The sequence below is a fragment of the Melospiza georgiana genome, chromosome 4 (assembly GCF_028018845.1).
Source record: "Melospiza georgiana isolate bMelGeo1 chromosome 4, bMelGeo1.pri, whole genome shotgun sequence".
Taxonomy (NCBI): domain Eukaryota; kingdom Metazoa; phylum Chordata; class Aves; order Passeriformes; family Passerellidae; genus Melospiza; species Melospiza georgiana.
Genome location: NC_080433.1, coordinates 24,236,802 through 24,252,011, shown reverse-complemented (window position 1 = coordinate 24,252,011; position 15,210 = coordinate 24,236,802). Strand labels below are relative to the sequence as shown.

General features: G+C 46.2%; 1 protein-coding gene across 4 annotated transcripts in view; it reads left to right on the top strand.

The window, feature by feature from the left end:
- Positions 1 to 2,888: 2,888 nt before the first annotated feature.
- ARHGEF5 (Rho guanine nucleotide exchange factor 5) overlaps positions 2,889 to 15,210 on the top strand; it is a 31,478-nt gene continuing 19,156 nt past the window's right edge. For 2 of the 4 annotated variants that reach the window (XM_058023324.1, XM_058023322.1), the window contains exons 1-2: positions 2,889 to 4,463; positions 6,760 to 6,957. In XM_058023324.1, coding sequence (XP_057879307.1) covers positions 6,943 to 6,957 — 15 coding nt within the window. In that variant the 5' untranslated portion in view covers positions 2,889 to 4,463; positions 6,760 to 6,942. The remainder of the gene's footprint in view (positions 4,464 to 6,759; positions 6,958 to 15,210) is intronic. The other 2 variants (XM_058023323.1, XM_058023325.1) reach the window with 2 other exon arrangements.

Here is a 15,210-nt window from a genome sequence, read left to right as displayed (position 1 = left end):
TCTGAATTTAAGTGTTTCATTAATTTTCATTTATTTTATGATCTTGGATGTGATCCTGCCTGGGATCCTATAAAGCCTAGGATAACTCAACACTTTTCCTTGAACCCTCAGCTGCCTGCTGGGAGGAAACACAAAGGGCTCACACATGTGAAGTTAAGAAGTGGGAAAACAAGAGACTCAGATAATGAAGGAAGCTTAAAAATTAAAAAGCATCTCTGAGTCTTAAGCTGGTCCAGAGACCTGGGCTGGTGGGTCAGCTGCACTCCAGAGGCAAAGCAAACAAGTGCTGTGTCCAAACCTGAGAGGGACAGAGTTATTGCAGAATCACGGAAAGTCTGGAACTGCAAAGGACCCACAAAGATCATCCAGCCCAACTCCTGGCCCTGCACAGGACACCACAGCAATCCCACCCTGTGCCCAAGAGTGTTGTCCAAACACTCCTGGAGCTCTGTCAGGCTGGGTTCTGTGACCACGACCTGGGGGAGCATGTTCAGTTCCCGACCACCCTCTGGGTGAAGAACATTTCCTAAAATCCACCCTAACTCTCCCCTGACACAGCTCCAGCCGTTCCTTGAGTCCTGTTGCTGGTCAGACAGAGCAGAGTTGAGGGCCAGCCCCTCCTACTTGCGAGGAAACTGCAGAATTATTGTGAGCTCTAACCTCAGTCTCCTCCAGGCTGAACAAGCCGAGAGACTTCAGCCGCTCGTCGTATGGCTTTCCCTCTAGGACCTTCACCCATATACTTAAATTTAAAAATTAATTTAAAAAAAAAAAAAAAAAAGAAGAAGAAAAAAGGAGGGAAAAAAAAAAAAAAAAGGAAAATACCTTCCGCTCGGACGTGTCAGGGCCTGTGGCCGGCCGGAGCCAGGAGCGGGTCCAGAGCCGCCGTGTCCGCCGCAGCCCCTCGGCCACCCTACCCTACCCTGCCCTGCCCCGCCGCGGTGCCGTCGAAGCGCGGCCGCCGGTCCCGCACGCCAATCAGGGCGGGCCGCCTGCCTTCCTGTAGGTGTGCCCGGCTCACCTGGAGCCGCGCTCGGCACTCATGACATACCTGCGGCCCCGCGCAGGGCGGCGGCGAGGTGGCGGCCGAGGGGCGCCGAGGGCGGTCGCCGCTGGCCCCGGCCCCGCGATGTGAGCCCGGCGCAGGTAAGGGCGGCCGCCGGGGGCGGCGTTGGCGTATTCCCGGGATCGCTGTTGCCGCATTCCCGGGAGAGGCGCGGGCCTGGCGCCGGATCCCCGCGGAGCCTGGGCCAGGACGGACGGAAGGGCGGCTGCCCCGCGGGGCCGGGGCGGGGGCGACGGGCAGGCTCCGGGAGCGTGGGGCGGGTGGGGGGACGGGAGCAGGGGGTGAAGGAAGAGGAGGGAGGTCGGCCGACCCACCATTTTAGGACCCGATGGGGACGGGAGGAGGGATCTCTGGGGAAGGCGAGCGTCGCTCCTTCCGCGGTGGGCCCGGTGCGGGTGCGCGGTGCGGGCGCCATCGGGGCGCGGAGCCCCTTGGCGTCCCGGGCGCCGCGGGAGCTCCCCGAGGGGACGGCGAAGGAGGCTCCGATCCGCCCAGCCCGGGGCCGCATCTTTGGCGGGGACTCTGCGCCCCGACGGCAACGCCCGTCCCGCCCGCCGCCCCCCGTCCCCCGTTCCCCCGCCTGCTGCCGGCAGCAGGGAGGGCCCGGAGCGCAGGCCCGATCCCAGGCTCGGCTGCCAAGCAGCAGCAGGAGTCTCTTCTCGCAGAAATGGTGCCTCCCACGCAGGAGGGAGATACCACGGTGTTCGCCGGGTTTTCAGCTCCCGCCGGGACCTGCGGCCCGGGAGTCGTGGGGGTGCTGTGCTTGAACTCTGGACACCTCCTTGTTTTCCTCCTTGCCTCGTGACTTTTGTGGCCTGTCACGGAGGGAAGGCAGAGGAACGAAAGGCGAGATCTTTGCCTGCTGCTCGCTTCCTGCCTCCTTCCTGCAGCCCCGGCCACCGCAGCAGATCCGATGGCAACCCCCAGCGCCCCAACCAACCTGCCGGGGGGAAGTTCGGAGGTCCCACGGCTCTCACCTGACCCGTCATCCTCCCAGCACCCATGTTTGTCGTTGCTTGATGCTTCGTTTATTCCAAGATATTGGCTAAGACTGCATCAAACCTGGTAGGAATTACGGGGTCAGAGATCTGAGCTCAGCTCATCGGTGTTGACTTGCTGCAGATTTTGCCAGAGCACTGCTGGATATCGATGCCCGTGTTGGCTTCTCCTGGAGCTGAGTGCGTGTTCCTCCTGGACCTAGCCACATGTGTAATGCGTTGTTGGAAGTTTTGTGACCTGATTCCTTGGTGTTTTGGAGTCTCTCATAACCTAAATGACTTTGAGATGGCTTGGATAAGGGCTTAAAGGGTTGCACTGGAGGGAGGTGGCTTGGTTTGGAGGAATAATGTGTGGGTGACCCAGATTTCAGAACTGCACCTGAATTGGGTGAGGAGGAGGCATCCATAATCAGACTTGAAGTTGTAAGAAATCTGAGTTCTTCTTAGTTTTTGTTCATGTTGGGAAGAGCTCAGCTGGCTTCTGTGTAGAACCTTGTTTTGCCAGGTGGTGGTTAAGGGTGGCATTTGTCCTGTCCTCATGGTCTGGGTAAACCTCAGTGGGATTACACAGTCCAGTTGCTTGTGACAGCAGGTGGCTGGGCTTGAGGTTGATGCTCGTGCTCTCTGAAATAGTGGGACACAAATACTTCCTCCGGGAAGTTCTTGTGCATCCTGGTAGATTTTAGATAGATGGTAAGTCTGTTCTGCAGGCTTTTTTGTTTTGGTTTGTTTTTTGTTTTTGTTTTGTTTTTTTTTTTTTTTTTTTTTTTTTTTTTTTTATTCTGTTAACTTTAGATGGATGTTCTTGTGCTTGGTATGTTGAACCTTATAATTTCTTATAGTACTCTTATTTCATGTGCTTTCTAGTAGGAAAGAGTCAAATTATGCTATAGTTTTTTGATGATTTTTTATTTCCTTTTTTTTTTTCCTTTTTAATGTAATCTGCTTTAGAGTCTTGTTTAAAATGGGCTGTTTTATTTAATTAGTTTGTATTCATCTTACATTCACTCTCCGTAGTTATCCCAGACAAAATTTAAGGAACAGCCCACAAGGAAATTACAATTCTTAATTGGAATCACTTTTTTTCCGAAGAATGTTTGATTCTAAGTATTTACTTTGCTTTCTTTCATCTGGTATCTTTCCAGTTGATGTTGTTTGCTTTGTTACTGTTTGGCTAAATTATCCACAGCTAGTTTATTTCAGTAGTCATGCCTGGGAAGTTTTGCAATTCCTTTCTGCTTTGCAGCTCCTCACTGAACTCCTGTTGAATCTTTTACTGAAGTACTCAGAAGTGACTTCAGTGCAAATGCAGTTGTGGTCTATTGTTTTGACAGTTGGGCTCTACAGAGAGTATATTTCCCTCTTTCCTGAGGTAATCACACAGTTGATGTTCAGAGTATCAGCCAGTTGGAGACAGATACCTTCACCTGACCCCTGGCAGGTATTTACATTCCCAGCTGGTTATCCCTGCATTGAATCCAAAATTCTACTATAGAAGTACCCAGTCTTGATTTCAAGATATCAGGTGATAGGCTGCAGTGGTTTCCTGGATAAATTATTCCAATGGCTGATTACCCTCGCTAATTTCTTATCTCCATCTGTCTGGCCTGGCTCCTAACCACAGAGTCTTGCTACAAGTTTTCATGTCAGGTTGACATGAAAGCCTGTTGCTGCCAGGATGACACATTCCAGCTAATGGTCTGTTGTACTGCAAGCCCATGGCTGTTAGCTGTGCTGAGCTCTTCCTTCTGGGAAGAGGCAGCTGTGGAGCTGGAGTCTGGGTGATCAGCGTGGTTTAGAGCAGTGACGGAGGGTGCCTGGCCTCATGTCTCTGTGCAGGCAGGGCTTCCTGGGAACTATGATTGAATAACTCTGTTGCTTGGAGCTGGGTTTCACATGATGAGCAGCCCAGCAGCACAACAGGATGCTGCTGAAGGAATGATCCAGTTCTCATCCAGTCCTGACTGCAAGCTCCTACTGCTTCCCTGGGATCAGCTCTGGTGACCAAGTGGCCTCAGATCAGTCCAGTCACTGCTCCAACTGATTAACCCCCCTTCCTAAAGAAGAAAGTATAGAAGTTGGATTAGCCTGCCTTGTGGCCAGAGAGATTGCTGAAGTGTAGTGTGACACTGCACATGAGAAATGTAGTGAGGGACCACCTTTTCCAACAGCAGAATTAGATGCCAGAGGGAATCACACATTTAGTTCCTACATTTCTGTGCTTGGATAAACAGGCTGTGGTTGCACAAATCCTCTCAGCTGGCACTGCTGTTGAAAGAAGCCGGCATGCCTTCCTGTTGGCATCTCTACTTGTACTCTGGTGCGGTTTGTTGTGGGACCATACATGCACCTCTACCACCAGGAGAGAAAGGACAGAGGATGGAACTCCTTTTGGCAAGGTGAAGAGTTGGTGAAACTAGGAGTTGTCACAAGCATGCCTTACCTTTAAATCTTCATAGAAGGCAGTGTATCTTTTTGCCTTCCCTCTGCAGCTGACCTGCATGAGAGCAGCTGCCCTGATTTACTCAGTAGTGTGGATTAACTCTGTTGTGTGGCTTGGGAGAACTGGGTTAACCCAGGACTGGGATTCGGTCAGCTGCTTTTATGTCTTTGGTCAAGAAGTGCGTGTTGAAATTTGTTGTGTGGGAAAGAGCATTTAGTGTAAGAAGAAGGTCTGAGCCTTGGCTGTGACACACTGCTTCCTATGAAGGATTCAGTGGTGCAGAAAAGTTCTAAGTTAATGCATTCATGCATTCTAGATGTGAGTTCTCAGTGCTGAGCCATGTGGGGTGCCCTTTTGGGAAAGCTTCATTAATCTTGTCTTTTCCATTAACAAGTGACTCCAGCTTTCTTGCCCTTTAAGTAGAATTGGTTTACTGAGACAAAATCCATTCCCCATCTATTCTTTTAGACACTATTCCTTCAAGTCCTGTGCAGAACACTGCAGGATGAGGAACAGAGCCTGTGGTGGGGACTTGTTTTGACCTCATGTTGGGGAGGTTGGATTAAAAGCAAGGTGAAGTCAGAAGAAGAAATTCCCATGACTTTAGTACAAGTTCAGTGCAAGGTCAGGGGGAGGGCTATTGGTTTTGATAGTGGGAAAAATTTAGAAGAGGGGAGGTGATTACCATGGCATGTGTACAAATGCACATAGATAAACAGATAGACATATGTAAATGTATACAAAAGAGAGGATGTTCTGATGCTAGGAGAGGTTGAGGAGGAGTGGCTGAAGAAACTGTAATTGGATAGCACACAAGGAGGGAACTGAGGAAGCACAGGAACCTGCTGCTGGGAGAATACTGCATTCAAGCAGAGATGGCCATAAATTCCCTTCCTGAAAACATATCCTTTTTGCAGTGGCACAGAGAAGTGTGTGACATTTGGACACCAAACCACGTTTTTGTGATCTCAGATTGAACACCCAGCTGCAGGCAGGGGCTCAGTGTGTGAGATTGACTGCGCACAGCCTTGCTGGTGCTCTGAGTCATTAAGCACGGGGATTCCTAATGCTGATCATATACAGAAATTCCCATATCTCCACCAGGGCCAGGCTGGGGTGGTGCCAAGCGGGATCCACTAGCTGGGTGATCCCCTCCATGGGCAGAGCAGAGCTGTGCACTGGTGAGCAGACCCAGCCTTGCACAGGGTGTGACTGGAGGAGGTGAGGGGAGGGAAAGCTCCTGCTTTATCACCAAATCCAGCAGTAGAGTTTATGAATCCAAAATACACCCCTCTGGAGGCAGGGGAGGGGATTAGGATCCTGGTCCTGTTAGGGCATGATTTGTTCAGGTTGCAGAAGCCCAGGGATAATCAGGGGACACAAGTGTGGGTTACAAGCAGACTTGTAGCTAGTTGGACATGATCCCTGTTCACATCTGCCACAAAGTGGCTGCCATGGCTACACTTTCATATTCACTGGATAATAGAAATAGGTGCACAAAGCAGTGTTACGCTAACACAAACGGCACTGCTAGGAGGATTAGAAGAAGATGCTTTGCCCGTGATCTTGCTGGGCAGCTGCAAAAAATTAGGATGTGTAAGCTATATTGTATGTGTGCTTTACACTCACCTTTACAGGTGTAGTGATCAAAAATGCCTACACAGATTGTTTGAATAGCTTAAATCTTACTTGGGCCCTTAAATCTTCACTACAGATTGCTGTCTGTTATGAGGGGCTCGTGGAAACTTGGAAAGAGTAGATGGGAAGATTATACCTTTCACAATAAAAAGATACCATACCAGTGCCTGTAGCAAAGCTCTGATGCTGTAGCATCAGATGTCTTTAGTGGGTCTGGGCTGCAGGCTAAATCCTTGGATTAAGCTTGAGTCAAACAGAAGTTTTGCTGTAGGTATTCCATAGTGCAGGCATCCAAGGGTAACTCTAGACTATGAAATGTAATCTATCTGCAACATTTGAGTCACTCTTTTTTCTGAGGTCCTCGAAGATTACAGTCTGGTTTTACAGGTGGGGGCTGCCAGGCTGCTGTTGAAGTTGTGAAGGTGCAGTGTGTCTATTTCCATTCTATTGCTGGATTTAGGGGAGAAGAGGTGTTCTGAGTATGCTGCCAGCTCTTCAGGACAGGAATAGTGCACAGTATTTAGAACAGTGAGGATTCAGTCCTGATGGTTGGTATGGCTCATGGCTCAAGTAACTCTTCTCATTGTTTGTTCTCTTTTTCTTTGCACATGAAGATATTTCAGGCTTGAGTCTGGATACAATAGATCTGGTAGATCTTAGAGTGCTCTGAGAATGCTGCACTTTTCTCTCCTTTCTCTACTCCTTCGCACAAGACTGTACAATATCCTGAGTTGGAAGGCACCCACAAGGATCACTAAAGTCCAACTCTGAGGCAAGGTGTTTTCTCCTGGAAAGGCATGTCCCAGGTACAGGTAAGGAGAATTTCAGGATGGGCAAGGGGGGGAGCACTGGCAAGGCTGCAGTACAGTACACAACCTGGTTGTGACTCTGTGCTGTGACAAACTGTGGGGCAGAGAGAGGATGCTGTGGGGGAGACAGCCAAAGGGAAATGGGACCATCCCATATTTTTGCAACAAATTACAGGTTGTGGCATGCTTTCTTAAATGTGCAAATGATTGAGGGAAATGGGTTTACCCCTCCAAGTCACACAGTAATTTCTTAATAGCAACTGGTGATGTGTATAGGGAATACATGACTGTATGTCACTCTCTTCTCATCCGTGAGCACAGCTGGGAAGAGGGAATATTCTAGCAGGGCATGTGGAGAAGGCTGAAAGGGAGGCTGTAGGATGTTTCTGTAGGCACAGGGTGAACACTGCTTGTTTTGGTGCCGTCTGGGAAGGCAGTCATCCTCTCACATCGCTCCTGCAGTTTACCTTGTCTTCTGCCCCTGCACAATGAATAAACTGAGCTGTTTCATTTTGGAGAGGGCAGAGAGAGGAAGATGAGCAATTTGAAGGTATGCTGGAGCAATGAAATGTGCCTTATCCTGGAAGAGCAAGGCCAGGCATGCAAGTTATGTCATTCTGTCACAAGGGAGGGTCCAGGCTGTGAAAAGCAGCTAAAAATTGTGTCTGTGCATCTAGAAGAATCATGACAGCTGAATGGCCCAGTGGGTGTTATCCAGATGAATGACATTTCTTCCTTCATTCTCTACCAGCGTCATTTTTGCCTATCTGGTTGCTGAGTGGGTGATAACAGTGGTATCTGACATGAAAATAGGCATCTGAGTATAAAAGGGGAAAGATGAATCGATTCCTACTCTGATAGTCGTAGCAGATGACTTTAGAAGAGACCAGAACAAGAAAAGGTGAGATGTGCTGCATTGTGTATGCAGTGAAAACTGTCATGATCAGAAATCTCATGTTCAGCAAGGCAGTATGGAAGCAAATCTGCCCTGAAATGTATTATAGCTGCATTTTACTAGAATGTTGCCTTTGAAAGCTTAATTTAAAAGGTGGCATTGTAAAAGGTTTTGTTGTGTTGCTAAAAAGAGTGAACAAAGTGCACTGAAAGGCAAAAAAAAGGTATTAACTGATGTGGGAGACAAATACAGAAGTGTCAGGCAAAGCACATGCAAAAACACCAGCTTGGTTTTAAACTATGGTTTGGTAGAGAAATACAGTTTTGTGTTTAATGGGAGCAAGAAATAACTAATGCTCTCTGTCCTAAGTTCATAAAATTGATGGAAGTGGAGAAGGGGTCTCTTCTCAATGTAAGCACAATGAGAAATAGACATATCTATTAGATATGTCTATTAGAATGTGAATATCTGACATGTGTGAGATGATGGGAGTGGGGCTTTCACTGACTGGGCAGTGAGACTCCTCCAGTACAAGTGCAATACAGAATGAGCCAAAACAACTGAGTATGTACACTATATTGTGGGAAAAATCTTTGTTATTTGTAGAAAACAACTTTACATCAGAAAAGGAAAATATCTTAGTAATGTGTTTTGTTATCTGGAAGAACTTGGAGGCAAAAAAGACACGGAAAGAAAGAAGAGAGGGAGCAGCTGATATATTTTTGTTGGGGAAAGGATTGCTTAAATAAGACTTTGCTTATGGTTGCAATCAGATATGGGGTTTTAACAGGCCTTTGCATATTCAGTACACTGAGCAGCCACTCCCTGCCTAATCCTCAGAGTATGGCTGGGAGGTAGGAGGGTTTACTATTACCCCAACTGCACAGATGACCCTCAGACAGGCAGAAACTGCTGCAAAGAGCTAGAATACAGAATTGGAAATTCTGCTGGATGGGGCCATTCTTGGTTGCCCTAAAATGATGCCAAAACCAGTTACAATCTAAGTCTTCTGTAGAGACTCCTTTTATTGAATGACTGCAGTGGGGCACTGTAGGAAGGAGAGTATCCTAATGTGTGTTCCCCTTCCAGCCTGGATTATGTTACTGGTGATAACAGCTATCCTTTGCCACACTGGCTTGAAATTTCTAGTGACTGCACCCATGTTTAACTGCTCATAAGCCCTAGCCGTGAGGAGAGGCAAGACTTAAAAGAGCAGTGTGTGTCTTTGCCACCTTCTGTTAGGACAAGTGCAAGAATAGCCAAAGGTTTGGAATGCTGGGGTCTTCCCCATGTTTGCATCAAAACCAGCAATGCTGCTTGTCCTGCTGTGGGGATAGCTGTAATTGCACTTTCACTGGCACAAGTGGAAGAGGTGAGGTGCTTGCTTCAGTAATAGGCCGCAAAGATCTGTGCTGAAAGCTGGGTTCCTCAGGTGCATCAGTCTGGCAGAGGTTAGACCAAATTTTCCGTACAGGAACATGTTTGGGGAGAGGACTCCAAGAAGGAGAGCTCTGGCTTTTTGCTCTTTCTTGGGCATGATCTGCTGACAGTCCCACTTCTTCCCCTTTCAGGCTCTCTGTTGCTCTTAGCTTTCCCAAATCACAGTGGTCAGACCACATCATACCCTTTGCTGTCACATCCAGTGATTTTTTTTTTTTTTTTAAACAGAGCAAAGCAGTTTGCCCCATCCCAAGTCCAGTGAACTCCTTTAGATGACTGAAGGAACTCTGCTGCATCTCATTGACCTTGGCAGAGATGAGACATTTATGTGTTTATTTATGCCCTGCTGATCAAAGCGTGTTGCAGGTAATGGGAAAGTGAAGGAGCCAAGCCTCTGATTTCATTTGCCTGGTGCTTATAGCTTCCTGGGAGAAGTATCTCATGGATGGGAAGGTACGCACCAGTCCAGTTAGAATATGCCATGCATGCCTGTGTAGGCCGGGGGACGAGAGGACTTGGCATTTCTCAGACAGAGCTTTCGTTTTGTGACCATGCCATAAAAAAGGTGAAGGAAGTTTTATCGGCTTGACTTTACACTGTTATTCACAGGCCACTGTTAAGTTGCTTTGTCCTCTGATTTCTCATTGCCACACTGAATTCAGGAGCTTGGGGTGAATTTGAGACACACAGACCTTATTTTACTCGAAGCATTGCCATCTTATAGGGTGGGACCTGGGAGGGGAAAGAGAGAAGTGGTGTTACATGCCACAGGACTGAGCAAAAGGAAGCCGTGGGCCAGTGAAGAAGAGAGAGAGTTGATGTCTTGAGAGACTCCCAAAGGGTAATCTTAGGATCCTGATTGCTCAGCTAATAACTGAAGATCGTGAAGCCAGCAAGGAGTGCAGTGTTAGAGAATCTGGAAGGGTGGTGGTGGGAAACGGGCTGTGCCCCTTCATTCATATGCAGAAAAATTAAAATAGAGGGAGGAAGGATAAAAATATCTCTAGTTTTCCTTATGCATTGAAACTTGTTTAATTATTAAAATGGGAAAAATATTTTAATTAATGCATCAAAGAAATGTTAGTAATATTTCTGAGCTGGTATAAAATTAATGCTTTAAATTAATCCACACTTGGAGGTGTATTGCTCTACCTTTTTCTTTTTGTTTTTTTATTTTTATAATATGCTGTGTTAATGACAGTATTAGGAACTAATGCTAAATCTTACCTACAACATCTATGGGCTATAATTACTACTATAAACTTTGAAATAAGGTAGTACTAAGTGGTAAAGCTGGTTATAAAAGGCATTTTCTAAGACTGATGTATATCCATAACAGCATTTAAACCCCTGATTTATACAACTTTTCACAGCTTGATCTGAAAGACAAGGTCACAAGAGTGTCTTCCCTTCCCCTTCCCTTCCCGGAACTTCCCTTTGGATTATTTCCCTTTTAAACTTTGCAGGTTATTTGAGATTTCCAGGGCTTTTTCTGAGGATCTCCTACATGTTGTTACTTGTTTTCAGAATTGGTCACAAGGGCTGTCTCCTAATTGACCTCTCTTCCATGCAACATCCCCTCAGAGCCAGCCCTTTCTATGGGAAGGAGGCTGGCTGTGGGTTCACCAGAGTGTCACAGTCAGTGGCAGTAAGGAGACAAGGAAACATAAAACCAAAAAAACAATCACTCATTTGGAAATGGTTGTGGATCCAGTTAGAATATCCTGCTTCCCCTGATGCCCGCTTCTCACCTGAGAGGGCAGCAGACATGTTCCTAGCAGAGGGCCAGGACTGAGTGTGTAAAACCCCCCTACTCTGCTGCTGCTGGTGTGTGTGGGCTGCCAAGGGAACACCTGACTCTGTGTGTGGAGTGCTTGGCAGTCACACACGGAGAGACACCTATGCTGGAGTGGCAGGGACTGGCCTGTGGATCCTGGGTGTGGTTTAACCAGAACATAGGGCTAAGTCCAGGTTTCTGCTTTCCTCCTCCTGCTTTGCTGCCCAGTCCTGTGTTCTTATCCTCTCGTGCAGCTTGTACAGCTGCTCTGGGGTCCCAGCACATGGAGGACATGGGCCTGCCGGATGGAGGACTTCTGCTTTGAAGACATGCTGAGGGAATTGGGATTGTTCAGCCTGGAGAAGAGAAGGCTTTGGGGTGATCTCATTGTGGCCTTCCAGTGCCTGAAGTGAGCCTATAGGAGAGATGGAGAGAGACTCTTGATAAGGGCCTGGAGTGACAGGACAAGGTGGGATGGCTTCAAACTGGCAGTAGGTTTAGTTGGGATATTAGGAAGAAATTCTTCCCTGTGAGGGTGGTGATGCCCTGGCACAGACTGCCCAGAGAAGCTGTGGCTGCCCCATCCCTGGCAGTGTTCCAGGCCGGGTTGGATGGGGCTAGAAGATGGAAGGTGTCCCTGCCCATGGCAGAGGGTGGGAATGAGATGGGCTTTAAAGACTCCTCCTACCCAAACCACTCTCTGATTCCACATTTAACTACTGCAGGGAGCTGTCAGATTTTCCTTTATTACTTATCTTTTCTCCTGTGTCATACCTTTATGGCTGCTCACATCACTCTGCTCCAGGGTTGTTGTTTCTTTTAGCTCGACAACTCCCTGGGATGGCTCATACATGGTCATGTGTGCACTGGCACGAGGAAGATGTTGGCAGAAACCTGGATGCATAGTAAATTGGTCTGTTCTGGATTTCAGGCGTTGTGGATTTTCAGGGTTCCATGTCAGGTCTTAGTGGAGATTTATTAAGATCCAGGTGGTGTTGGATAGTTTGTACAGTCAGCAGCAGAAGGAATTGAGGAAACTCTTCTTTTCCTTTTTTCCTTTTTTTTTTTTTTTTTTTTTTTTTTAAGGAATGGAGTATAAATAAATGAACAGGATATCTGCAAATACCTAAATTTGGCCTGACAAATTTGATATTTCATCTTTGTTAACCCAGTTATATCACAGTGTATTTCACTGCCCTTTTTTTAGTTTCTGGTAGCTCATGTAACTCATTGCATCAGGCCTAAATAGTCTATGTTGTCATGAGTCCCAACCTTTGAAAAACAGGGATCAGGCAGAGAGGGAATGGGGAGTTGCCCTTCCTCTCCTTAGTTACAAATTAAGGTTTAGGATTAAGAAATTAAGATGAACTCAGACAGTGAGATTTAATTGTTGAGTCGTACTTAGTTTTTCTGGCCTTTCCCATACCCATTAAAGGCTATACATCCATTTGTTCTTAATTGTAAGCCAAAACTCTCACATAACCACATGATTCTAGGAAGTGGGACTGTATGACAAACAGAAAATGTGATGTGCACAATAAAGACTTGCATGGCCAACTGTGCCAGTTGGCCATACAATCTTAGACCGTGAGGAACAACGAGTTTTCCATGTGTTCACATTAGTACCTTCCTATTCAGAAATCACACGATTCCTGTGGCTTTGTGTGTTTTTCCACAAGGGAGAGGGAAGTGGTCCCTGCTGTTGCTTTCCCACATTTACATTTTACACTTCTTATAACATTTTATTTATATTTAATACTTTTTGCTTCCAATACCAAACTTGTCTCGTGGTAGCTTCTTCAATCTAAAGACACCAGTTAAATTGCCATGAAAAAAAATGGTTTGTTCCCTGAGAAGCTGGGTTAGGGGAGGGTTGTACCAAAACCTGTTTTTTCCACATACATCCCTACATCTCTTTTGGATGGATTTTTTTTTTTCTTTAGCTACAGTTTTCAGTACAAAACTCTATCACTCCTACAGTATTGCCAAGTATTTTTGTGATTTGGTTGTGTTACAAATCCCATAACTTTTAAAAATACATCTCATTGCTGGAGTCATAAGGTAATTAAAACTGATATGGGGAGCTAAGGCTGAAAACATGAATTCTGAGGGCACAACACAAGGATAAATGTGTGGTTTTGTTGTTGTGATTGCTATCTCATGGGATTCTGAATCCAACAATTTTTTATTGTTCTCTCCAATTGATGGTACAATATTAAAGCCAGAGAATGACAGTTTTCTGCTGTTGTTATGGCTGATGATACTGTACTATCACTTCCATGGAAAGTGCAGTTTTATGGGTATTTTAGCATTTTTTTTAGTTGCATAGGATGTGCTTTACCTATTGATAAAAAAGCAGGATTTTGCCAGTATATTTATGGCTGGTTATATATCAATGTTTAGCTTGTCAGTCATCCCACACTACTAGAATGTTCCAGCTTTATTTTCTGTGGGACTCTGACAGCTACCAGAAATCTGACAATTTTCCAGGTGGTAATTGATCTGGCTGTGAAAGAGGTTATATTACCTGTTTGCACCAGACAGGATAACTTTGAATGGCCTCTCTGCAGGGCAGGACAGTTTGTCCCAGTTCAGTTTGCTGAATATTGTTCATTCTTATCTGCCTGTAGCTTAACTGTGCTCAGAAGGGGTACAGGTTACACAAATGGCTCCACTGTGAAGGCTGGGCAAGGCCAAGATTTCAAGTGTGTTTCCAGGTCCTTTGATATCTTAAGGGCATATGCATCTGTCAGAATGGTTTGGTGCAAATATGAGCCTTCTTTAAACTGAGACTCAAAAACAGCAGTGTGGGATTCTGGCTCACACATCCATAGTGTAGTGAGAGACTCTGAGATTTCTGCCTCTAACTGGAGAATCTGTCCCATGAAAGTCTTGAATCATTTTGCTCAAAGAGGAACTGAGAACTCCTGGGGTTCCTGGCAGACATGCCATCTAGGAATGTGTAGAGCATGCTGCTACCAGCCACCTCTGCATAAAATGTCATGGGGAAGGTAATTTGGGAAGTTCTTGCCTCCTTTTGTGCTCCAGATGTTTCTGTCACTTGTGTCTCCATCCCCAGAGTTTGTGGAGAGACCTGAACAGAGCAACTTGCAGTGACTCAATACATTACTTCCACTGTGGGAATTCTACTGTTCACCGAGTAGTGTCAATTATCTTTCTGCTGAGCTCTAGTAGTGAGAATCACACACTATTCTTGTTTATTCTCATATTAGAAAACTGCAGAATATCAAGGCTTACCCATTACTTTTATGAATATAAACTTAACCTCTGCTTAGAGTGAACTGGGTTTTTTTTTTTTGCTTTACAGGTGACCCCATTTTACCTTAAGAATGAATCACTTTTATTGCATCTCTGGGAAGTGCAATGTACAATCCAAGCCACATTCTTCACTTGCTGTTTGCCAAATGTTCAGTAGCAATTTCCAAGATGAAATAGATGAAATTGTGTTCAACCCAAAATGATGCTTCTCTGACACTTTTTTTTTGTTAGCATTAAGTATTTTAATCTACTTAAATAGCAACCAATGTAAGAAAAGTACGGAAAAGTATCCTTTTTTTCCCCCTCAGTTAGTGAGTCATTAGATAATTAATAGGCTCAGCATATCTTGAGTGTGCCTATGACGAGTGAAAGCTGCGACTGGGTGTGTTGAAACTCGGGCAAACTCCCTGCACTGGTGTGACTGGGAGGTCTCACCTGTGTTTCTCAGGCTTCAGTAGCAGCTTAGATGCATTTTCCAGGAGATCAGGTGCTTTTGGCAGCTGTGTTTTGTTCTCCCCTGCCTAAGACACCTGAGGCAACTCCTGGTTCCCAGAACATTACCAGCACTGTGTAGCCCAGCAGTAGACTCTACATTATTTTGCTGTTTTAGATCATATTACTTTCCTTTTAAGTCTTTTCCTTCAGCAAGCTCCTTCAACTCTCCATACCCTCAAAGCTGACTCCATGTTACAGTTTTCCCCTCCTTCCTTCTTATCTCTAGCATCCTGTGTTATCTCTTCCTGAGCTCAAGAGTTTTGACCCCCCTCCTTCACCTCCCTTGATGGGTTGTACAGTGATAGAGCAGCCCGGGGTGGTGTGTGAAGATTGGTGACTGTTTTCTTGCAGGGGAGTATGTGCAGTGGGA